This window comes from Trachinotus anak, unplaced genomic scaffold (genome assembly GCF_046630095.1).
Source record: "Trachinotus anak isolate AG129_WGS33_773 ecotype Australia unplaced genomic scaffold, CSIRO_AGI_Tana_v1 ptg000032l, whole genome shotgun sequence".
In the NCBI taxonomy this organism is placed as follows: Eukaryota; Metazoa; Chordata; class Actinopteri; order Carangiformes; family Carangidae; genus Trachinotus; species Trachinotus anak.
Window position 1 is genome coordinate 24188809 of NW_027273883.1, and position 22729 is coordinate 24211537.

The 22729-nt window shown below is 40.7% G+C and overlaps 2 protein-coding genes across 7 annotated transcripts in view; one reads left to right on the plus strand and one right to left on the minus strand.

Annotated features, from left to right (window-relative positions):
• The window catches only part of oxr1a (oxidation resistance 1a), a 167404-nt gene extending 154955 nt beyond the window's left edge, over nucleotides 1-12449 (plus strand). For 4 of the 6 annotated variants that reach the window (XM_071468218.1, XM_071468222.1, XM_071468219.1 and 1 more), the window contains 7 exons: nucleotides 1465-1630; nucleotides 4836-4916; nucleotides 6282-6407; nucleotides 7813-7965; nucleotides 8055-8150; nucleotides 9547-9620; nucleotides 10332-12449. In XM_071468218.1, coding sequence (XP_071324319.1) covers nucleotides 1465-1630; nucleotides 4836-4916; nucleotides 6282-6407; nucleotides 7813-7965; nucleotides 8055-8150; nucleotides 9547-9620; nucleotides 10332-10467 — 832 coding nt within the window. In that variant the 3' untranslated portion in view covers nucleotides 10468-12449. Of the gene's footprint in view, nucleotides 1-1464; nucleotides 1631-1715; nucleotides 3264-4835; nucleotides 4917-6281; nucleotides 6408-7812; nucleotides 7966-8054; nucleotides 8151-9546; nucleotides 9621-10331 lie in introns of those variants that run through there. The other 2 variants (XM_071468224.1, XM_071468220.1) reach the window with 2 other exon arrangements.
• A 1318-nt stretch (nucleotides 12450-13767) lies between these two features.
• Nucleotides 13768-21892, minus strand: sqlea (squalene epoxidase a). The gene is made up of 11 exons (XM_071470069.1): nucleotides 21378-21892; nucleotides 20735-20993; nucleotides 18896-19073; nucleotides 18167-18263; nucleotides 17921-18034; nucleotides 17219-17390; nucleotides 16567-16662; nucleotides 16185-16327; nucleotides 15771-15867; nucleotides 15550-15637; nucleotides 13768-15038 (listed from the first exon to the last, which is right to left on the minus strand). The coding sequence occupies exons 1-11, from the start codon at nucleotides 21660-21662 to the stop codon at nucleotides 14846-14848; spliced, it is 1722 nt and encodes a 573-aa protein (XP_071326170.1). The 5' UTR covers nucleotides 21663-21892; the 3' UTR covers nucleotides 13768-14845.
• Nucleotides 21893-22729: the final 837 nt, after the last annotated feature.

Sequence of the window (22729 nt, forward strand, 5' to 3'; positions counted from 1 at the left end):
GCCCAGGGACATGTCAGATTTAAAGCAATTGTTAAAAGACAGGGCTCGCACACGTTACGACTCATTTTTTAAACTTTTCTCTCTTGGCATTGCAAGAAGACTAAGGTGTGTGGGAGGAATGATCAGAAGCTGTTTGGACTGAAAACACACGCAGTGCAAAGTTCTTTTTTTAAGACACAGCAAGACCCTGTATAGCTTGACCTAGATAGTAGGTGACCCGCATGATGTGTCTCATGAAGAGTCTTGGCAACAGTGTGGGAAGAAAGGGAGGCTATTGAATGAGCCATATACAACTATGACACTGAACACAGCTCAACCTACAGAGTCTGCCACATCTCCTCCATGTCTACCAGCCACGGCAGTGTGTGATACACAGTGTGTCTCCTCTACTTGTTTCTTCCTCATGACTTTGAACTGTTAACATGCTTGACATGAAAAGGCTTCCTCTTCTGCTACAGGACTGGTCAGCAGGAGAGGGGGAGGGGCAACATATAATCACAATGTAGGAGAGCTACAGGAGATAGCAGACACATTTCATATCATATTTGCTTGTTTTTAGAAAACTGACCATCCACTGTGTGTAATTTTAAAGCTGCTCTCATCAGTGTTCATATTAACAATGGATGTAATGACTGTGTGTGATGTAAAAGAGGCGTTTGGAGTGACAAAGCTCTGTGAGGTGTTGTAGCATCTTTCAGCTCATCATTTACATCAACTTCATTTCCCCAGCTGTTTCCAGCAAGCAACCTCTGACAAAACCTCTGTACACTACCTGCCCAAGACCAAACAGCACACAGACTTAGCTAGCAGCTAGCTGGTCAACATAGTGAAGCATTTAGTAGCTGAGAGGCTGATTTCTCAGGCGTTGCTGGAACGCAAAACAGACCTAAAAGGAGAGTCAATATTGGGCTTAGATTTGTTCGGTGTCCAGAAACACATCTCAAAATAAATACTAATATAAGAGTATTTGTTTCAAAATGAGGTACCTACACTTCTACTTCACAAGCCTACACAAAGTGATGGCTTGTGTTGCAGAATACTTGATAACAGAAATAAACAGCATCCCAAAGGCATAGCAGCTGTAACAGTTCAGCCGTGATAGCAGAGAGGAGACAAGCAAAAGATCCTTGTTAATGCCTCCTTAGTGCTGTTTGAGAATTCCTTCAAATATGACATATAAAGTCATTCTCAACACTTCATCACGGAGGGTTTATCAGTTGGCCAGTTCACTAATGAATTTCAGTCAGGTGATCATGATGACAGTTATAGTATCTTATGTATGACTTTTGTTTTAATCATGTCAAAGTTACAATGTAAAAATGTTGTCTTTGGTACTGTGGTGCATTCATCCTATTTTAGATAACAGGAATGATGCAACTCAGGTACTGATTGTTAACAAAATCTCAGCAACATATAGGAACCAAGCCTCAACTCTCATAGTTCTTTCTGTGTCTTTACCCCCAGGTCAGACCATCTGTATGTATTCTTCATGCAGTGGAGCCCAGACATGTACGGTGAGGGGGTCAGGGGTATGGGACAAGAGCCTGGGTTTATGGTTGTAAAGAAGAATGAGGTGTCAGAAATGGATAAGGACGAGCCCATCACTGACCTCAATGTCAAGGAATGGGAGGTAAGGTCTACAAAGCTACTCTGCTCACTAACCTTGCTTAAAATGCACCTGTTGTGTTGTCTCAAGTCTTGCAGACATGGATTAAGTATAGTTCTCCACTATGGATTAATCCATAACCTGTGAAATCAGAATCTTATGTGGTGTTATTGTTTATTGTTATATGTTAAATTACATGTTAAATAATTGTGTTTATTTGCTTTCATTATGCAATTCATAGTGTAACTGTATTGTGCTGATCTTGGTTTTTAATCCATCAGAACAGTGTAGATGTGAAGTTTTGTATTCTGTTTCTGTATTTTGCATTTCTGTGTACCGCTGCATATTTCTTGATTTGATGGTAAATGTTTTTTTGTGAACTTTTTATCACGTTATGTAAGATGTGTGAACACTTGCTTTGCTTGGAAATGTGCTTCTCTGATCTTCCAACCAAAGTGTTTTGCATGTTTGTGTAATTGTTTACTCTTCTTAGTCAGTGTATCGTAGTTTCATCACATGTGTGACTGTCGCTGGTGCTGGTCAGCATTTGGCAACTTTTTTTGCTGAATGGCAGAAGGCTATCACCATTATGAGTTGCTCAACATATGCAGAGAATGAAATCACTGAGCAGCTAAAATCTTTTTTTTTTTTTTTTGGTTATGAAATCCCCTACTCTAGTGGCACTGTTGTGGGTTCAATCATTCTTCCTTTTTTGCATTATTATAGATTTACAGAATGTGGAAGTAAGACTAGGAAGCATGGAGTGGGGTTGCCTAACTAAATTTTCAGCACTGCTCTGCACATTGCTGCACCACAAACAGCATGGATAGGTCATGGTCAAATGAGATTGTTTACAGGCCCGTGGATAATGAAAAGGATGCATTCATTGTATGAAGAAATTGATACGATGGTAGCAGTAGCCTGTATTTAAATTTTAATGTAAATGAATGATGTAGGAAACAAATTGGACTGATTTGTTTGTCCCCAGACTGCTGGCAAACAGAGGCTACATGATCCATTTCATTTGAATAAGTAAATAGGAAACTGCTGCTTTAGTTTTTCCTGTTGAATATATATGAACGTCATGGAGTCTTCAGAAACACAATAGATGTTTTGTTGACAAAAATATTTACCAAATAGACTTGAAAGGAAAATTTATTTGTTTGTTTGTTTATCTATTTATCTATCAATTTATTTATTCAGTCATCCAATTATTCATTCATTCATTAGATTTGAACTTTTTTTTTTAGTCAATTTTTGTCACTTTGGTAAATTAACAGTCAAAATCTATAGAAAATATACCTCATGGGATAGTGGTGTTACTGTGTCTTTAAATCCTGTCTGTTATGGGACGGGATCATAATTTTTAACCAATAGGAAGCCGGCTTCCCTCCTGTCCCGTGTTGTCATTGGATTTCAGTGATGTCACACAAATCACACGTCGTAGAGACCCCACCAGGAAAAAAAATGTTTCTATTTTAGTCAAGCAGTCTGGCAGGCTTCATACCAACTCCGGCTGCTTATCTCGGGGCTACATGGGCAGAACTTAAAGGATCTGTAATGTGACTTTCCAACCTCAACCTCGCCCAGAAAGCAAGACATGTTTTCTAGGAGGGTGAAGGACCAAGAGACACGGCTGACCCCAAAGTATACATGTGTATGTTCCTTGTTTTTAGTTCATGTTTTCAGTCTTCAGCGATGTATATTCTTGTATGTTCTCTTGTTGCTGTTGGTGTTAGCAAGCCATGCTAGCTCGCTGGCGAAGCTAACTAGCCTGTTAGCCTTTAGCCGGTCCAGTGACTGGTGTTAAAACAAAGTGTCCACTATGTGGGTGTTTGGCAGTCAGGGCACTGCTCTCATCTGTTGTCTAGCCTTTGGCACCATGTAAAGGGATGTGTGTGGCTTTATAAACTGTGTGAAAGTTTCCAGGGCTGGGTGGCAGTTAAAAGATGCAGCTCCCACAGTCATATACAAGTTTCTTTAACGTTATCTACATTAGCAGACATTTTTCATAATTATCAAACATGTTAATCTAATAGCTTGTTTAATGGCTGTTATTAATAAGCCACTTGTGTTGTATGACTCAGTATTGAACTCACTGGACACATTTAAATGCTGACCTTTTTATGACATTGATTTCCTCTGATAAATGACATTTGATTCACATTGATAAGTGTGTTTCTGCAGCAGGCTAGCGTGCTGCTAGCTTACCCGTTTTCAGAGGACAGATGCATTTAAGTGCTTTCAGCTGAAGGTGAAGTGAAGCAGAGATGCATGTTTTTATGAGCGCTGTAGTTTACCCTCTCTGCTGCATTATTGAGAGATAAGATCTAATAATTATTGTGTATATGAGCATATGACTGTGTGCACATGTGTTTTTTTCTTTTGTGAGTTTGTTTGTCTCGTGCACAATGCTTTAAATATCTTTCTTTTACTGAGACACAGTGGACTATTAAACGCCAACGTTTGTTCAGGGGCAGCAGCTCTCAGTGGAGTATGCAACAGCGTGGGGTGTAACTTTGTTGGACTGTTGCCATGCTTAGTAGGTCATTGTGTTGCTCTGTCTGGGTTGTAGTTTTGTGGATTGTTGTGCCTGACAAACAGAGATTAATGTTGGTGGATTTGGCAAGTATTGTTGCATCAGTGGGACCTCAGCTATTTTTGTTGTTGTTGTTGTTGTTGTGTGTTCCAGCTTTGAAATCTTGTGGATTTCACGGCCTTCTCACTCCAAAGAATTTCTTTTGCGTTGTTTTTTTGCTTTTGGGGTTGGCTAAAAGCAAGGTTAGTGGTTCTAGCATTGTTTTTTTGGCTACAGCATTGTTTCCACCCTTTGGTGTAACTTGGTGTTTGATTCTCAATAAATAGGTTTAAGTCAAAATCCTGTGTTTAGTTTGGACTGCAAGTTTCATGAAGATTATTAGTATAACCACAGCATCTAATGACAGTAATATTAAACATATTACACAAACATGCAAAATGACTGAGTGCTCTGAAATACCTCACCCCTCCTCTTTTAGAAAACTCTTAGCAGTGGCCTTAAGCCATCTTTGCAGTTTGTTTATTCAAATCTCTAACATCTACCTTGTTGTAAGGAGGAGTGTTAAGTTAAATGGAAATAACACGACTTCGTGCACATAATTCCTTCCAAAACTCATCCTTTCCTCCCCATGGCCAGCAACAGAACTGGCAGAGTTTTATGTTCCACCTGTTCCTGTCTTTGTACTACCAGGTAGTGTCTCTGACGGAGTACCACCGTCGGATTGATGCTCTTAACAGTGAAGATCTGCGCTCGCTCTGCAAACGACTCCAGGTGCCCTGACCAGCCCTGTCTGTCTCTGCTCTGCCCAGTCCTGCTGCTGTCTGCACCAACATGATCTCCTTTAGGCTCCATACTACAAGCTTTAGCAGCATCTACTGCTGCTGTTGTATACCAACATCAAAATCACCTTTTCTCATTGTTTAAAATAAATCATAGAGGAGGTTTCATGAGTGTCTGAGCGCAGAAAACCTCTTTAAGACTAAAAAAGAAATCAATCAAGCATTTTACTGAAAACATTTTTTTATCAGTTCAAGTTGGCTTGTTTGGAGTGATGAGGTTTTCACATGACAGCAGCCTTATCTCTATGTGTCAGGCTTTCCTTCTTAGATCCACTGTCATTATGTTTTTAGTGCTTTAACCCAATGGAGTAGTCTGGTTATTAGCTAGTTATTATAATTATTTGTGCTGACTAGAGACACATACTGTTCTTATATAGGTCACCCAGAAATATGTACATCTGTGGGAAATTCCCCTTTTTCTTAAAGGGAAAATTGTCTTTGATCAAATGAGCTGAATTTGAAGAATGTGACCTGCATGAGCTCTAAGCAAGAGAAGACGTCAGAGTATCAAAACAAAGAGATGTGAGAAGGTGGAAGTAAGACTCCCCTGACAGGGTGAATGATGTTTTCTGAGGACAATGCAGATAGGCCCTATTTGAATGAGGAGTGAAACATGAGAGCATCCCAGCCACCAGTGGCGAAGCGCTCTACAATCAGCCTCTGTTATCGAGAAAGATAAATAACCCAAACAGTCCGTTGGTCAGAGAAAATGTCAAACAGTGAAGTGCAAATTATTCATTGGCTTGATTTCCTATTCACTTTGTATTCTCTTCTCCCAGACAATGTCTCTGCCCACTCTCACAGTTCTGCCAAACCAATCCTAGTCATCTGGCATTGAAGAGTGGCAGGAAAATATTCAGCTGTCATCATCAAATTGTTGGACTACCAGTGTGTTGCTAACAAACACTGTTTATAATTTTAGCAGGAAATCTGCTAGATTCAAAACACACAAATGCTGAAAGTTTAGTTTTTGTTGCTGAGGTTAGGCTATGGTTAAAGTCTAGTTTCCTCATGTTACCTGTGTAGTTGAACCCTCTCCGCTTTCTAGACTTTGTTATTTACAACTGTGTTTTTCCCTGTTCCAGTCTCAGCCAATCACAGGTTTCACCTTGTCAGTGGTTACTGCTGTAGATAACCTGACTAGTTTTACCTGTTGTATCAGTAGCCTTGTGTGATGCAAAACAAAATTACAGTAGCCAAAATTGAACCCCTCCGCTACCAGTGCTTTCTGGGAGCTCAAGTTACACCACATCCTGTTACTATACAATGCATGTCTGACATTCATTTGAACTTGTAGATCACCACCAAGGAGGAGGTGAATTCCAAGCATGGCACATCCATCAAGACAGACCTGGAGCCAGAAACATTCAAACCCAACCTCAGAGAACCCAGCGATCTCCTGGAGGCTGACCAGATAGAGAAGGTAGAGGCTGTTGTACAAACATGTCCCGATACAGCTTCACACATGCAACCCTGCTAAATAACACATAACTCTAACTGTGTTAAAAAGCATAAGACTGACAATAGAAAAAAAGCAAAAGCAGCATTGAGGTCATGCTACTAACAAGTACTCTGAATATATCCAAAAACTGATATAGCTTATTTTTCTCTGCCATTCAGCTCCATTGTTTAAAAAAACACAAACATACACAGTTTTGGTGCCATTAATACTCTCTTGGACACCAAATATGTATTAATCCGCTATTGAAAATAGTCCCCAAGAAATGCACAATTTACTGTTGTTGAGTAACATTTTGATAAAAACTGCGGTACCCAGCTGCTTTAGGAAATTAGTTGGCAACTTATTTAGCAATACAATCAGCAGAAAGAACAGTATTTATGGACAGAAATGTCAGCATGTAGATGACCTGATTACTCCCCTCATCAGAAACGGAAACATAATGTGGTTGGTTCTGTGCAGAATTACAAATGTATGTAGAATTATTTAAAATGCATACATAATGGAAAAGTAATTTATATTATATAAAGACCACACCAGCGTAAGGTCTCATGAATGATCAAAGGCATAGCACGCATGATTAACATGAAACAAATATTTTAGACTCACTAACCTTTGTTGTTGATTGAGGTGTGGTGTATGCCTTGCAGGCATTGCCGACACATGCGTGCACTCACACACACACACACACACACCAAATGAGTCCCCATTGGCACATTGACCAATAGATTGCCAATATGCAGCTTCCTTTAATCACTCTGAGGACGGAGCTCAGAGCTCAGGCCCGGCTCACAGCGGAGCAGAGGTGAGCCCAGTCGGGGCTCATCTCCTCGTGGCTTTGTTTCCAGCCTGCCGATTACACGACTGCTTCAGCTCAACCACTGGAGGATGTGCTGAACCAACAAGAAAAGAACAAAGGGACTGATGAATTATTGGAGAGCAAGTAGAGCGTTTAAAGTCCTTTGTTTTCATACAGCAGAAAATGGTGCTATATGCTGCGAAAACTTGTCACTTTAATTCCATGTTTTAGTCAGTGTCTGGTTTATCTGTCCATTAAAATGACGCATACACTGTACTGCTCCTCCAGAGCCTCTGTCGGCTTTATCTCCCCATGCACCACAGCCGCTGTTAATCCTTCAGTCTGTCAGCAGCAGGGCAGCAAGCTCTCTCAGGGAGTGCTGGACCTCTCTTTCTCTTGAGGCTCCTCTATGTGTTTGGAGCCCTGTTACTCTTCTTTAAACGTCAGATGGTGTTAAAAGGTCACTGCAGATGTAATTGAGCATCGGTGGCTGTGGCCTTTCTGTTTTTCATTTCCTTTTTTTTTTTTCTTCCCCCACCCGTCCTTTTTCATTATTATTTCCCCCCACAGCTTGCCAAGAATCTCCCACCACGGACTATTGGGTACCCATGGACGCTGGCCTTTGGCACATCAAAGCATGGCATGAGCATTAAGACGCTGTACAGAGCCATGCAGGGCCAGGACACCCCTGTGCTCATGGTCATTAAAGACAGTGACGGCCAGGTAAGCTGCACATTGAACAGAAACACACTGTAGCAGTATGCTGTAATAGGTTGGAAGTAACGTCTATTAAACTGCTCCTGTTTCTCCAGGTATTTGGTGCTTTGGCATCCGAGCCCTTCAAAGTCAGCGATGGTTTTTATGGCACAGGAGAAACCTTCCTCTTCACCTTCAATCCAGAGTTTGAAGTGAGTGCCCTCCACAATATGAAGACACTGGCTTCTTTTCAAAATTCAAAGTGTCCCATTGCCCCCGTTTAATATTAAATGTGGACATTAGAATGAGTTGTTTTGTTTTGTTACTCTACAGGATACTTAATGCTTAGAGGACATCCAGCAGAATCTGTGTATAAGTGGCTGCTATTGCATTAAAGCTGCCCTACTCAGTGTTTATATTAACAGTGGGTCAAATGGTTATGTGTAATGGGAAAGATATTGCTTGTAGTGACAAACCCATTTAGAATCATCACCCTCTATCTCTGCACTTCCCCTCAGCTCTGCACAGCTTTAAGATCATCGTTTTGGTTTTAAGGCCACAACTTAACTGTTTTCTTTTCATTCTCACTGCTCATCAGCCTTGTTTCCTGCAGCAGCTGTTAACAGCAAAAAGGCTCTGACAAACTGTCCAGCGCCGAAAGGGAGACAGACAGTTGAGGCGAACATAGCATAGCATTTAGCAGCTAAGGAACCAGGTAGTTCACTCTAAAAGCAGACTGAATATTGGCCTTAAATCTGTCAGATTGACAGAAACATGGCTTCAAATGAATACTGATGTTGCTCACTTTCTGCTGGATGGGCAAATAGGCAGCTATAACCGTATCAACTTTATAAGGTGATAATATGTCAGTGTTGTGTTTACAGCTTGTTCTGCTGTACCCAAGTGACCTAAAAAAATCAATCAATACTGCTTTGAAATATATTGTTTGTGTTAAACTGGGGCCTTGGCAGCTTCCGAACACACAAACATGCACATTTTCAGCATTATCCTACTGTGTGAAAGTGAAAACATTTTTGGAAAACAGTTGGGCAACAGAGATTTAGGCATTCTTGATGTATGTGACCATCAAATACTCTCTACACGTAATAATAAATATCTATCTGTGCATCCTTACCCTTGATGACAGCTCAGTGGTGTTAAGTGTTTTGTAACTTGCATTCTTGATTCGGCTCTGTTGTGTGAATAGGCTGAAAGCAACAGATTGACTTGCTGGGACTCTCATTGTACCACTGGTCTTTCCACACAAGACCGTTTGAAAAATGCTACAGTCACAAAACTATTCCATACATAGTGGCTTTACTCTCCTCATTAATGTCTGGAACTGATTCTTCTGCTTTGACTTATATGTTGGTGTATCAGAGAGGACTTTGACATAAATATAGCAGCTCTGATGATGAGATAGTTCCTTTGTTTAGAGTCTGGAAGTTGTAAATGAATTATCAGACATTAAATCTGGATCCTCCCCCTGAGGTAAACATGGGTGCACTGTGTTCCCATCTCTGCATTGGCCAGAGAATATTAGATTATGTCAACAATGAATATGTTGCGCAATATATTCTAATGTGGGCTCTATTGTGTCTGCTACAGGTGTACAAATGGACAGGTGACAACATGTTCTTCATCAAGGGAGACACAGACTCCTTAGCATTTGGTGGAGGAAGGTGAGCACAAGCTGCTTTTAAAGGGTTGTATGGTCTCTGTTATTGAATCTGATCATATGTGGTTATATTAACATGTGGTTTATAGTGATACCAGGAGATGTCCAAAGCATTAAAAGCATGATACTGTATCATTTTTCTAATTTCTAATTAGGGAACACAGAAGAAAAACTTGTGTTGTGCACATGTTAAAACAGGACTCCATTGTATCAGGCTGAGGTCTGGGTATTGTTTTAAATATTTCAGTAGTGCTGATATGATTCAATATGAATTTGGATACTTTTGAGCTTTGATACCAACATTTTATTTATTTATTTGGTAACTCTAAGAAATATGAACATATTTTTCTGCAGCCTTTTTGATTTAAAAGAAGCCAAATGCATTTTTTAATGCAAGTAGCTGTTTGAAGAACTTTTGCCTGAATAGAATTTGAAAAAGAAATGTCAAATTTAGTTTTAAATCAGTAAATATCTGAAAAAGTAAACAAGCGTATTGTTCAAATCTGACCAGATGTTCAAGACCAACTTTCAATCCTTTGACCACCGAGTATTCAGATACCCAGTCGTAGTCATGCATGCACTTTCATGTTAGGCTTAATGAGATAATGCTTTTAACAAGGAGATAATCCATTTTGGCAGAGACCCCATCACAGCCCAAAACTCCTTGGTACCCTGAGACAGCCTGATTAACACTGCATGTTGTCTTCTCTTCCAGCGGCGAGTTTGGCCTGTGGCTGGACGGAGACCTTTACCACGGCAGAAGTCACTCCTGTAAAACGTTTGGGAACCCCATGCTCTCTAAAAAGGAGGATTTCTATGTGCAGGACATAGAGATCTGGGCTTTTGAATAACAAAACAGTGCATCACAGGGAAAAAAAACAAGTCCTGCAAAGGGCAAAGCAAGGAGTCATCCTCCTTTATAACAATGGCAATGTCCCAAACCCAACTGCACATCACCCAGGCTCCCCAGGCCGGAAGCCAGCTATCGGATGCTTGTTGTGCGTTACTACTGCAGTTATTACGGAGCTTTTTTTTCTTTGTGAAAAATTACCTTTGTGTGTATCTTGTTACAGCCTTGTGCAGCATCTTTGCAGAGCAGGGGGAGTGTGTAAAGCAGTGATAATGATGGTGAAGAGACTGTGAGATGAGGTCGTACCAGAGGGAAGAGGAGAGGGAAGCAGGGAAGGGACCATCAGGCCTTGAAGGGGAAAGGACCATCGGAGCTCCTCTTTTCCTGAGAGGCAGCGAAGATGATGGCGGCTGAGGTTTGGGACTGCTGCGAGAAGAGAGAACTGCCCTACTGCTACAGATTGCGTATCTGAACTTTACAGAACCTCAAGGAGTCCCAGCACCCTCTCAAACCCCCTAGAACTTTGTTTAATCGATAGGATGTTACTCACTGTGCTGTCAGCCTTGACGGAGAGAGACCCAGTTAGTGGGGAAAAAAGGAGACAAAAGCTGATCACATTCCATTATTCTTGGTGATGGTGGACTGTCAAAGTCAAGTTGTGATTTGTGATCAAACACCAATATACAAAACACATCAGCAGCAGGATACGATGACACTTAACTCAGAGGAGTGGGGGGGGGGGGGGGGGGTGTTAGTCTTTTTAAAGTGCAGTACAGTTTTGGGTTGTCTTCTGAGGCTAAACTTATAGAGTATTGTGTATTGTAGTCCTCCTGTTGTTCACTGTCATAGCACACCATCTGAAAGCACATAGCTATAATCAGATCACCCATCGTTGTAATGTTCTGTTCAGTGGGTGTATGTGTGAGTCCAGCTAACACCGGCTCCTCTCGCAGGATGCTGGCTGTACTGTTTGTAGACAGTAACGTGTTGCAATAGATTCGTGGAATATGCAAATAACTGTCCTGTGACCTCAAATACCTGCAGGTCGTGGCACTTTTGCCGCCGCCTGTTGCTCTTTCAAGAGAGAAACTTGTAAAGCTTTTACGTCTTGATACACAATTGCTTTTCTGGGTATCATTTGAAAAGCCTGAGACGTGGTTAACTGTTTTACATGCATATATGACAATTATATATTGGTATATATGATTATATATGGATTTATATAATCATATATATTTTGCTGTTAAGTGTGACAGTGATCTATTTGTGCTGATATTTCAGCTGTTACAATATAATGTATATTACCCTGTAAATTAATGTCAAAATAGATTTGTTCCTATATATATATACATATATATATATATATATATATATATATATATATATATATATATATATATATATATATATATATATATATATATATATATATATATAAAATAATAAAGTGTGGATTGGTGGGTTGCTTCTAGCACTTTAATCTGGTGTAAAAGCGTGAAAACCAGGTTCTTAGATTCTCTTAGCAGTAGCTGTACAGTACTCTTTTGTTTAGATCATTAAGATGTTAACTGTTAGTAGAAAGCTTGCTGCTACCAATATCAATAAGGGTATACCCTAATGCTCTGTGTGTCTACAAAGGAGGATTACTCTGAGGTAGGAAGGGGGGGTTGAACGTGGTTAAACGTGGCAGAAGGGCTCGGTTTCTCTCCTCATGTGGCTGCCAGGTGAGTCTCAGTAGGTGCAGGTAGGTATGCAGGTAGACTGACCTCTGACAGGCAGATGATGGTGGATGAAGGGAAGTGTGTACAGTATGTAACCCTCCCCCAAGGAGCTTTCTTCCCCCCTTTCTGGTCTTCCACACCAGTATTTGTGTCCTTGTGGAGAGTCACAAAGAATAATATGGATAATTCTTCCAATTATTTCACCAGAATACAATGTATCAGTGATGTATAAATAACAATAAAACTAAATTAATTGTTGTAACCTGGCATATGACTGAATTTGTGATGCTTCTTTTTCTCTTTTAACCTTCATTCATTTACTTTTTTATTTAGACTTGGACTGTCAGGTCGAGACAAATAGAGATGGACAGCAGCCTAACAAAACTTAAGAGACTAACTACTTGTGGCCAGGACTTAATTTGTAACCATGTAGTTCCAGGTATTTGGAGTCTGGACTATAACACAGGAACTGGTGTATTATATAACTCACCTTAAAATAAATAATAGAATCAATAATTTTGCCATTCAATAAAAAAAACTCTTCAGATGGCAGGAGTCTGGCCCATCATCAGTTTGCACTAGTTCTGTAGGGTGAATTTAATGTCATTCTTAAACAGACACTTTAAGGAGTTTAAAGGAGCATTTATGAAATACAAAACTTTTTAAGCTGAAAATAAATTGTAACATGGAATGTGATAGACACAAGTAAATACATTACACATTAAAATCTGACTATAGGTCTTTGGGAGTACTGCTGTATAGGTGGAAAGGGCTGTCTTATGCTCTCTCTGGCTCTGGAGCCAGCTGCATAAAATCTGATAAACATCCTTGAGTGATGTCACTTGAGTCAGCATCAGTTGGGGCTGAAGACAACAAATTTGAAAATTACAAGAAAAACCTGGGGGTGCCTGTCCCTCATTTCTGTTTGAGGCTGTGTTAGCTGCTGCTAGCGTAACACACCCAAATCTCCACCCCAGCTGATGGAGGTTATATTGCATTGTGGGTAATGTAGGCACCAAGTACATGTTGAAAATGATATATTCAAGAGTGGAAACCCAGCTGGGTCATCACTGGCTAACTGTTGACTGTTCACATTCACCATATGTCTGAAAATACATTAGTGTTCACACCAATCTCATGTTAAATCCTACCCATGTATATCAAGCTGCAGCAAAGACTAATATTGAACTAATTCAGAAAACTCAGTCCCAACAATTCATCATGTTCCGCTATACATTCTCCTTAATTTAAAAGCAAAAGCACAGCAGAGAAGCCTCATCCAGTGTATTAAGAGCTGAACTGTTGTAGGCAGGCTGGTAAACTGGGCCTCAGCTCACAGAGGGCTTCAGCTGTGAGTGAGCGCCATCTAATGGTCACATTTGTTGATGTTAGTCCAGTGGTGTTAAAACTTACTTTGGTATACTCCTTTACTGTTGCAGGGTTGATTCAATGCTTAATATTAATAATCTTAATACATGAATAATAATAATCATCATCATAATAAATTTGATATTTAATTAATAAAGCATAACTGCAATTATACAAATGACCCAGAGAAGTCTGCTGTAAAAACAGAAAAGTAAAACAGGAATCTTACATGTTGTGTGATTTATTTAATGGCTGATCAAGCCCAACACAGGCACAGGTAAACATGACAGTGCAGCTGTGGTGGATTACACTTCAGGAGCTCCTTGTCTCTGTCAGCTCAGGAGACAACACCTGAGCTTCATACGCTGACTCGGTCCTGATGTGAGCATTGCTCCCTCCTTCTGTCTCAACCCCAAACTTCCCCGCAGCAACATGCTGCATCAGGTGTTCACTGACATCCAGCAGCACTAACACAGCACAGGGATCCTTTTTGGGTTCTGGTATTATGGTTTTTGTCACAGTTCGCTGCACTGTCACCATATTTCAGACTGAGTGTAGAGACCAAAATGTGTTACAAAAAAATCACAGTATGTAATGAGCAACAGTCTTAAGAAGGCAGGAAAAAAAACGTGTTCGACTTGAGCAAAAAGCACTGCTGACCTCTTGCTCAACAAAATAAGGCTGGAAATATTCTGGAAAAGTATGAATTTTGTTTGAAATACAATGTACACAGCTTCCTGTTTTATGACATTCCATCATGAGTGCTTCAGATTTAAAATTAGGCATTCTTGTATTAAAAATATATCATCATTAGATGGATCCCCATATTAAATACAGGTTAAATCAGCTCAACAAGAAAATATACAGCAGAAAAGAGGATCTATTGAAGACTTATAAAGCTCAGATGCCATGTTCCACATGGTAATTCTGTTTGGCAGGAATAATTCCACAGTTATGAATATTCAGTGTCAATTCATGGTGTTCATATAAGGCAGACTGTGGGTGAGCACAGACAGTGCTAATTGCACAATACGGCGTGATATGTCCAAACTGGAACAAGGCATGAAGAAGGACATTAAGATAATGACATCTTCAGCAGCAGGGGCATATTGTAGAAAAATCCTCAGTAGCAAAATCATTGTTTAAGATGGCAACAGCACCTTTTTCAGCAGGAAGGCAAACATAGACAGTACTGTCTAAAATAACTTTTGCAAGTTTAGTTTTTCTTCCAACTAAGCCACGGTTGTGAAGACCTCACATTGGGATTAGTGTATCTGAGTGAAGTGCTCTTTAGTACACTAGGTACTTGAGTTCAGAGTAGATGAGTGGAAACATGACTGTGCAGGCTCGGTACAGGATGGCTCCACTCTTAAATAAAGCTCGAGGTTTGGTGCACCAAGACTCGGACTTGAAGTTGAAGTAGATTGCGTACAGCGCCACAGCAAAGAAGTGTCCGATAAGGGTCATGGGTTTAGGTGTCAGCCTGGTAAAAGAAAAATCATGTTGCCATTCATTCAGTATCAAAAAGCAAAGTCCCTTGTAGTTTATCTTGTGTCTACAGTAACAGTAACAGTAACACGCTTATTTACTCCCTTGCCGACTGAGGTGAGAAGGCTCTCTTGTCTGACTTAGCTTAGCTTAGCATATGACGTTACCCCATAAAACCACACTTGTCATTTTTACACATTTGTATTAGCACAAAACAAATGAGATAAACTGAGCTTAAGCTTATGCTAGTTTTAGCTCCTTCTTTATTGCACACGTAACTATCAAGCTGCAGGCTGTAGCCTCGTATTGAACGGATATGAGTTGTATTGATCTCATCTAACTCTTGGCAAGAACCGCCATGGTAACAGAGAAAAAAACAGAGAAAAGAAAGCGAAAGGGTGCCGTTTCCCAAAATGTCAAACTATTCCTTTAAGACTGCTTTCCATCAAAGCGTATTAGAGTTTTTTTCTGCTCTGTTACTTTGGAGGACGTTATTTAATGCTTACACTGAGAGAAGTCCAATAGGTCCAGCGATACACTCTCCACCCAGCTTGAAGTACTGGAAACAGGCTTTTCTCAGCTCATGAAGAGAATCTAATCAACACAAAACAACATCAACACGATGAGAATCATAATGACCATACTCTCCTGTTGAGACGATTTCAGGATTTTTACTTATACAATGCAGAATAATAATAATCATGACACAGAGGCAGCAGGGACTCACTGTCAGTGGCTGCAAAAAGCTCGTACAGGGCCTGGGCCAACACATTCACCACAAAGGAATGTGATGACTTGCGTTCCCAGTGGAATTTTTTCTTTGCCTATTGAGGAGAGGGGAAAAAGCAGTGTTTAATATTGCACACTGGTCTGCAGTCTCTCACCTACAGCTGAGGGAATAGCAGGACGAGGCAAAGGTGATGCAGTAGAGGCTCCAAATATAGCTTCTACTTGCTGTCATACGCAGAAAGATTAAAGGCCCTCTGCAGGCTCTGTACACAGGCCTTATTTTTATTTTTTATTTTTTTTATTTTAAACATCAGAAAGTGTTTGAATGATTGTTGTTTTCTAATCCTGACAAGAGAAGGGTTTGAGGGGAGACACTGAATAATTTAGGGGGTCCGGTTGCTCCTGCGTTCACCTGCAGCATGGCCCCGTCATCGTACAGATCTGGGATGTTGTTGAGCAGACTCCTCCAGATGCGGACGTCGTTGAGAGCAACGCTCATCCCTCCTCCCGTCAGAGGGTGCCTCATGTTGTATGCATCGCCCAGGAGGAGCACACCTGCAAACAACAGACTGCTGTTTGTCTTGCATTCAAAATGCTCCACCAGTTGTTGTGTAGAAGATAAAATGCATTTTTGACATGTATTTTTGAATGTATCCATAAAGCTAAATACTATTAATGTCCAAACACGGGCTCCTTTCGAAGACATTACACTGTTGAAATCAAATGCTGAAATCAGTTCAATAGATTCCCTCTAGCCATCTTTAACGGAAGCACAGTCGATAACACTTCAGTACCTGGCTTATTGACAGGGGAGGGAGGGAGGAAGCTGGCAGGCATGGATCTGAGTCGATCGTTCTGCAGCGCCACCATGAAAGGCTCCTTTAGATGCTCTGAAGGAAGGAGAGAAAGCGAGAGCACAGGTGGTCGATCACTTGGCCGGCTCTTTGGATGAAAACCCAAAGGTGCATGCTGGGCACATACACGGGGAGAAAGCCTTTTTCTTTTGGTGTCTGATTGTACAGTTATCAATGTTTCAGTGTGACCGACTCCACTGACGCCATTTCAGCCGGACCTCTGCGAAGGTTAGGGGAACTGCTGCTTTGATAATGTGGCTTTGATATTTCAGCTGAATACCAGAGCGAAGCGTGAATGTCAGACCCTTCAACTGCAGCTTCCTTGGCGGCACACACGCCAGCACAGGCAGCAGTCTGGACATATTCAGGGTCATCGATTCCTACTTCTGGCATCAATGCTTCATAAAAAGTTGTGAAAAGCAAAATCATTCCAAGAAGATGATTTGAAATAATCTTATTACATCCTGTGACCATTCATCACTCTACAGGAGGTCTAACTCGAAGCCAAGAACATTTTACATTAGAGGTAATTATATAATAAAAGCTCAAAGACATTTTCAACAGAAAGTTCTGTCTCATCCCTCTCTCATACCTGGGAGCTGAGGGTAAATCTTCTCAGCCATGTACTCCGTGAGGTTGCGTGGCATCTCCCCCCTGACGTCCACCAGCACTCTGGTGTGTGAGGAGGAGATCTGGTAGATGAGCACCGGGCTTGGGTTAGCCAGCACCAGCTCAGCGTGGTTGGCTTTAAACTGGGGACAGTCCTGACAAGAAGCACGGTGATAGCTTAGAGATGGGTGTACATGCCAAGACAGGGTTGTCCTGGTTCTAGTTATGTTCTATTTCACACAGTGATTTACTGGATTGCAGACACATTGTGGCTTTGTATTTCACACTCATATTTAAAGTTGCACATATTTGCTCAATCATTTTTTTCCAAATCAATTGGAATTTAGTATTTTATAATCAAACTTTAGAGTTGCAAAACTATTTCCATTACTAATTAATCTTATCTCCTCATATCATCAGTTTTGTCTCTAAAATGTCAGAAAATAGTGGATTTTACACGACATCTCATACACGACAAAGAAAAACAAGAAATTCTCACATAATGAAAATCTGAAAATCTGAAAATCTGAAACTAGACATTTTCTTGAAAAATGACTGAAATAATCGATTTTTATCAAACCAGTTGCTGGTTAATTTTCTGTCAGTCGATTAATCATCAGGATAAATTTCAGTATCAGTGTGGTGTGGTGACAGCAGTCAGACTGGATGCTGTTGTTCTCGTTACCTCCATGAGGCATCCAACAAAGTGAGAGGAGATGTGAGCTTTCCCTGAGACCAGACTCTTTCTGAATTTGGAGAAACAGCCGTCAGCCACCACAGTCAGAGCTGCACGGATTTCCTGCAGGACACAGGTTCACACAGTCGTCACACCCTCTCTGCATTAAACACAGGCTCTCTCCATGAGCTGAGAGGGAAACTAGACAGTGACAAACAGAAACTCTGCTTGTACAGCAGAGTTTCCTGCCTTTACCTTGATGTCTCCAGTTTCTTTATCCTTGTACTGGACTCCTGTTACGCAGCCGTCCTCCTCTTGCAAACTGCTCACGGTGCCTTCTATGAATGTGACACTGGGGGGCACAATAACTCAGTTAGAGACTTCAGCAAGAACGGGCAACATCAAAAGAGTAAATCTCTGTTCCTCATGTGGTGGAAATGGTAAATTCTGATGGTTAACGAAATACTATTAAATACTATTAAAGCCTTTTCAGTGAACCATCATTGACTTTTCTTAAAGTACATTAAACAAAACCACTGATACTTGTGTTGAGAGAGTGAAATGTACACTGTTAAACTCCCTTCAAGTAAATTCTGGCAAAACGAAGCATGATGTAAAATATGAAAGTTGATTTTTTTTAACTTGGAAATAGCAGTTTGACCAAAAAAAAAAAAAAAAATCTTAACTCAAGTTTTGCTCAGCAGCTTCTTTTAGAGCTGAGATGATGATCATAGGTGCATTTGAAAGCTAAGGAAAAATCCCGTCAGTGGTTCTTGAGTTAAGATTTTTTTAGTCTTTTCAAACGAGTCATGTCGCATGGCTTTACAGGGCAGAACAAATGAGGAACATTCAAGGACAAGGCAGGAGGCAGCCACCAGATTTTAAATTACACTCCTGTTCCTTCTAACCCTCGGTGCTGTCAGAAACAATGTCATCCCATTAACCAGTTGGCACATGAACTCCTCTTTTCACGACTCTGCTCACTTTGGCTCGGCCAGGGCAGCTCTCCTCAGCCCCATGATGAATCGGCCGTGGTGGAAAGCGCGCCCACACTGGATGCTCGTTTCCTCCTGAGGGTAGGGGATCTCCACCTCTGTGCTGCTCTCCATGTCATGGATCACGTAGCCGTTCACCAGATGGGCGTCCAGACCCTCCACCGAACCTGAGGCCAAACACACACAACAGGTTACAGTTTCACAGCACACATTCATTATTCAGTCGGCCTGCTACTGCTTACACACAGGATGTGTGATTGGATGCAGGCAGATGAAATGGAGTTTAAGAGCTAGTATAGGGACTGGAGGACTGAAGAGCCTTTGAAATCCTTTTAGGACCAGTGAAATGAGGTGAGCAGATTTACCTCTTCACGTACAGTTTTTAACCTTAAGTAGCTTTTGAGTTGGAAAAATCCTGCTCCACACTGTGTGACAGCCTCTCCCAAATATTCTGTATCAGCTTGTTCTTACTGCTCATTCACACTATGTTAACACTGAAATATTCAGACCTAAGGCCATTACATCACATGGACATATTCTAGCTATTCTAGATATATTCTAGCTCTTTTACATTCTTTTATACACATTTCTCCAAAATTAATTCTGTAATATTTGATATTTTTGGAATCATTGGTATCTCAGCTTGTATTTAAAATAAAGTTTTAGCAGGTTGAACAACATTTGGCTGCCCAGCATGAGTTAGTAATAACTGAGACAGCACGTGATTGATGAGTTATAAAAGGGTTCATTAAAACCACTCACAAGATTTATTAAGACCTGGCAATATGTGTATTATGAAAAATGGATGGTGAACACTATGGAAAAGAAATTCCCCTTTACCTGGAAAATTAACAAAGTGCTCAAGGAATTTTTTTTCTAATCACATTACACACAGAAAAGAAGCAAGGTTTCTCAGTTCCAGAGGAGATTTGTTCTGGACATGAGGTCTGATTCAAAAAGACAGTGAGTTCAATGTCAGGTGACTCACAGTAAAAGCTATCATCTTACACTGTATGAAAACTATGCCGATCACAAAGTTTGCAGGGTACATATAAATAAAGCATGTGGGAATTAGAGGGAATAAAAATCTTAGTTATTTTTAGAAACATTTTATATTTAGAATTGAATAAACAGAAATCAGAGTTTAAGTTCAGAAAAAAAAATCTCTGAGTCTGAGTGATAAAACGTACTTTTATCTGAGAGCTTCTCCTGGTTTCACTTTCCCTAAAGTGTTTTTATTCCTCGTAAAACTACTCTGTATTGGTTTTTACACACCTGATTGTTTTATCTGTTAGCCTATTGATTTTATTTCTCATCTATTGTATTTTGCCACCTTTGTCAAGCACTCAGTAATCTGGATTTTGAAAACTGCTCTATAAATAAAGATCATTATTATTATCATTATGATTTTAAGAATTTAACTGAGCTGCTTTGTCAGGACCACATGGGTAAGATTTGATTCAGACAAAATAAAACAAGTGTCACCAGATTATGATTCAAATATTACTAATTCCAATTGGTGCAAAGAGAAATGTTACGTCACCTTCTCCAACTGAGCCCTGCCCACTTCGAACCAGTGAACAACACAGCACAAACAAAACCAAACATATAGAGCATCTCACACTGAAACAAGCACAACACTGCATTCATGTAGGACCCCTAATAGAGCTAACATTAAGAGGCTGAGAAACGTGGTTTTCAGGACCTCCATCTCTGAGACAACAAATGCATTTAAGAGCTGCAGCTCGCAGGGAGACAGAGCACCATAATCACAGTATAATCACAGTACATTCACCGGTCTCAGGCAGTAGGAGCTTCCATCACTGACCTTCCAGTCCAAGATCTTTGAGAGCCCTGTATCCTCCAGGCTGCAGCAGCTCCCCAACTATCCTGTCAGGCTCCTTCAGGTCCCTCTCCACCACCACCACCCTCCTCCCGTCCCGGGCCAGCACAGCCGCCATCGCTGAGCCCAGGACTCCGGCCCCAACTATCACCACATCTGGCTCTGGGGCCACAGAGGAGCTGCAGGCTGAAGTACTGTCTCTGGCAGAGATCTCTGCGTCGACTCTTTTCCTCGTTCTCCGGCTCTGGAAACAATAGAGAGCCTCATCACACACAGTGTAAAGTCCAAACTGAACTGGACTGCAAGGCAAACAATGGAAAAATGTACAGTTTTCTACGCGTCATTAAATAACCAGCTATCTTCCTCTGATTTCAGCTGCAGTCTTTGAATATATAAACACACATGGACATTTGATGAACTTATCTTTAGCTCAGGGATGCCTGAATAAAACTTGAGAATAAGAGACCAATTTTAGAGAAAGATTTTGATCACAAAAATTAAAAATAGCTGAATGAAAATAACAAAAGACTTAAATTAAATGGGGAAACTAGTCCTGCTTTCATTCTATTATCTGTCTTTGTCTTCCTTTGTTCACAAAACCAACATGAATCCATAGGAATTATCTTACCTTTTTGCAGTTGTTCTCTTTCTTTTCTTTCTCGTTCCTCTGTGTTGAAGTTTGAGGGATTAAGTGGTTGATAAGAGGAACAAAAGACAGAAAGCTCAGAGGCAAATGAAACACCTGAGAGAGTCTGAGCTTCTGGCCATGAAGATACCTGATATAAGAGAGCAGCAGCCCGACTGCTAGGAATAAGGCTGCGACCATCACCAGCTCTTTGTGAGCCCAGGTCAAAACTATGTCGGATTTTTTGTAAAGATATGTGAAGCTCGCTATTCCCAGGAAAGTCCACATGTTTTTGGAAAAAAAAAAATCTAACTGATGATAATGGTGTAATAGCACTGCAGAGAAACAGCTTTTCTTTAGGCTGATTTAAAAAAAAAAATTACCACGAAATAACAAATAATTAAAAATGACTCTTCATTGTTTCTCCTGTGCTGACAACCGACACAAAACAAACTATTACCTTAGTAAGTCATGATAATTTGTCCACAGACAGCCGGAGGGATGCTGCTGAATAATTTATGCTAATAAGAAACACGGACAACTTCGGATTCGGCGGCTTCACGTCCCGCCTCCTCTACTGCGCAGCCGTCCAATCAGGAGTGACGTGACAGTGAGCAGAGCTCAGGCTATGCGCCCATTGGACCGCCGCGCCGTTGATGGGCCTCCCCTCGGCCGCTGATTGGACAGCCGGCCAGCAGGCTGGTAGTATGATGTGATGTCAGTGGAAAGGTGAGCGTCTCATCCTTTTCATGGAGCAGAGGCTGAATCATAGACTGTATTTAATGAGAGGGACCTGGAGCAGAGATTGTTCGTGTGAGACAGGATACATCACTCTGAGCTGTAAACCCTCCATGTCAAATATCGTAAGTTGTGCATAATGAAAAACACTCACCAATAGCACAAAATAAATCATAAAAAATACATATTTTAGATATTTGTGCTACCTAATAGGTAATCCCTGTTTGTAATAGAAGAAACAGGGACAAAGTGCCACATCTGTTCACATCTACATTCTGACTCACACACTGGCGACACACATGGGACACAGAAAAAGATCCAGAGTGAGACCTCTTTCCAGTGCCCATCAGTAAAAAAGTTTCTGTTTGGAGAAGTCAACAGACTCACATTTGATGTTTCCCCTGAGCAAAAAAACAAACCAAAAAAAACAACTGACAATCACTTATAACTTTAATTATGAAAATGCGTAGAATCAAACAAGCAATACTATGACCTGATAGTAGTAAGAGAAATCTACCACATACAGACTAAGGATTGACAAGCATTGAATTCTGCAGATGGAGAAAATAACCTACAGAATTACAAATCAAGATGAATTAAATGGTTTGATTATGGGG

What these genes read in the sequence shown, in the direction of transcription:
- sqlea (XM_071470069.1), bottom strand. Translation starts at nt 21,662, where the DNA reads ATGTGGACTTTCCTGGGAATAGCGAGCTTCACATATCTTTACAAAAAA. An exon ending in ATGACGGGGCCATGCTGCAG is followed by an intron (nt 15,868 to 16,184) that starts GTGAACGCAGGA and finishes TCTCCTCAATAG; the next exon opens with GCAAAGAAAAAATTCCACTG. An exon ending in CCTATTGGACTTCTCTCAGT is followed by an intron (nt 15,039 to 15,549) that starts GTAAGCATTAAA and finishes TTCTTTTACCAG; the next exon opens with GCTGACACCTAAACCCATGA.